Here is a 2,500-nt window from a genome sequence, read left to right on the forward strand (position 1 = left end):
TCTCTCTCTCTCTCTCTCTCTCTCTCTCTCTCTCTCTCTCTCTCTCTCTCTCTCTCTCTCTCTCTCTCTCTCTCTCTCTCTCTCTCTCTCTCTCTCTCTCTCTCTCTCTCTCTCTCTCTCTCTCTCTGTCTCTCTCTCTCTCTCTCTCTCTCTCTCTCTCTCTCTCTCTCTCTCTCTCTCTCTCTCTCTCTCTCTCTCTCTCTCTCTCTCTCTCTCTCTCTCTCTCTCTCTCTCTCTCTCTCTCTCTCTCTCTCTCTCTCTCTCTCTCTCTCTCTCTCTCTCTCTCTCTCTCTCTCTCTCTCTGTCTCTCTCTATCAGCATCCGTGGTTTTATGTTTATGTAAGCATAAAGATGATCTACTGTCAGCTGTGTGTGACCGTGCAGCTTCGGAGGAGAAAAACTGAGTCAATTTAATAGTCGGTCACCCAAGGCTGTGTATTGTAACAATTGTAAAATTGTGTTAAAAAAATTGGATTCAAATAAAAATAAAATACAGAAGGCTGTGGTACATAAAGAAAAAAAAATTGTCACAAATTTAATAGTTTATTTTATTAATAAAAGTGTTATTTTTTGACAATCCAGTGGTTCTATGATAATAAAAAAAATATATAATAATTTATTTTAAATACAAATAAAACATATTTTTCTTAAATACGTACGTGTATTTATAGATGCATAATAAATATACACAGTACACAGAAAAAACGTTTTTATACATTAATTATTATGCAATTAATTGTGATTAATCGTTTAACAGCACTATATACACACACACATTTTTGTAGCTTTGTCAAGCTCTAAAATATTCTATTCGTCAGAAATAAGGTAATATTCCACATAAATATAAAAATATTAAATAAAATATTTCTAAAAATAAAATGTAATACAAAAATTGTATTATATTCAGATTACGTCGCTTGATTTTTTCAAAGTTGCATTATTATTATTATTATTTTAATTGTTTAAAAATACATTGACGGCTAGTTTCTGCAAATATAACAGTTAGTTAGCATCGTTATCATTACAACGAAAGAGCCATAAATATCTTTGTGCGAGCACTAATCATGAACCAAAACCAAACCTGTAATCCAATCGAAGTGAGATCTACTCCTGCACTCCTGTGCTTATCTATAAAGTTGTGTCTTATTAGATTTCTTACTTAAAGACAAGCAGACAGTAAACCTCAGCATGGCTGTAAGAGATGGAGAGCGAGCGCCTCGGGAGCAAACCAAGCCAACTGTGAGTCGTCAGGTGCTCTGAGTCCTTCCTCCTCCGTCTCTCTCTCTCTCTCTCTCTCTCTCTCTCTCTCTCTCTCTTGGCTCCTGTCGTCCCGCGCTCTCTCGGGACACGCGATGTGACAGGGCTCTCTGTGGCCGTCTCTCCTGTTCTCTGTGGCCTTGCTGGCAGGCAGACGTCAGCTTGTGTTTATCTCCGTGTCTCTGCTCCTTCCTCCTCTAGAAGGCCCCCGTGGCAGCCGCCGTGGCAGTGACAGCTCCCCAGCAGGTCCAGCCGGCCTTGGGCCCCCAGGGGCCCCTCACTCAGATGCCACTGGCCCCGCAGAGCGCAGCCGCCCCGGCCCCCGGAGGTCCGGTCGTCTCCCAGGTCTGTATGCCCTCCCGCATCCAAGCCTGCAAGTTTCTCTCTCTCTCTCTCTCTCTCTCTCTCTTTATCTATTCTTTTTCTCAGCTCAAGTGAGTGACTGCCGGACGCCTCCAGCTTCCCTGGTTAACTGTCAGGACTTGGTTAAGCTCCCTTCGAACCACACACACACACACACACAGCTGCCAGCACGCTCATGCACAGGCAAACAAACACACATGCAGCAGTGGCAGTCTATAAACATCTGGACATCACATCTGCCCACAAACACAGACATGCATGTTCACATACACTGCCGTACAATAGTTTATGGTATGATTTCTTTTATGATTTTGAAAGCTGCTCAACAAAGCCGTATTTAGTTCATCAGAAATGCAGTAAAAATTCGACATTTTATTACTGATTCAAATAACCGTTTACTAAGTCAATTTATTGTAAAGTATAATTGATTCCTGTGATTCAAAGCTGAATTTTCACCATCATTCACGATCCTTCAGAAATCATCCTAATCTGCTGATTCGCTGCTCGAGAAACATTTCAGTTTATTATCAATGTTGTTATCAATTTGTGTGATATGTTAGATTTTTTTTAGGATTAGAAAGTTCAAAAGAACAGCATTTATTTAAAATATAAATGTTTTGTAACACTATTAATGTGTGTACTGTCACTTTTGATCAATTTAACACACCCTTGCTGGAAGAAAAGCACTCATTTATGTAAAAAAGAGCATACTGAGCCAAAGTTTTATAAAGTGTAAAGTTTTATAGTGTTTTACCAAGTGGATCGCACAAGCATGTGAAGCACATGCGGGTCATAAAATAAAATAAAATAAAATAAAATAAAATAAAATAAAATAAAATAAAATAAAATAAAATAAAATTCTAATTTAAGTAAATACTAC

At 38.9% G+C, this 2,500-nt stretch overlaps 1 protein-coding gene across 1 annotated transcript in view; it reads left to right on the forward strand.

Moving 5' to 3' along the window:
- Positions 1 to 2,500, forward strand: part of LOC122362666 (transcription initiation factor TFIID subunit 4) — an 87,104-nt gene that overhangs the window by 11,860 nt on the left and 72,744 nt on the right. The window contains 1 exon segment of the mRNA XM_043264208.1: positions 1,459 to 1,602. Within this exon segment, the coding sequence (XP_043120143.1) occupies positions 1,459 to 1,602 (144 nt within the window).

The sequence above is a fragment of the Puntigrus tetrazona genome, chromosome 18 (genome assembly GCF_018831695.1).
Source record: "Puntigrus tetrazona isolate hp1 chromosome 18, ASM1883169v1, whole genome shotgun sequence".
NCBI lineage: Eukaryota > Metazoa > Chordata > Actinopteri > Cypriniformes > Cyprinidae > Puntigrus > Puntigrus tetrazona.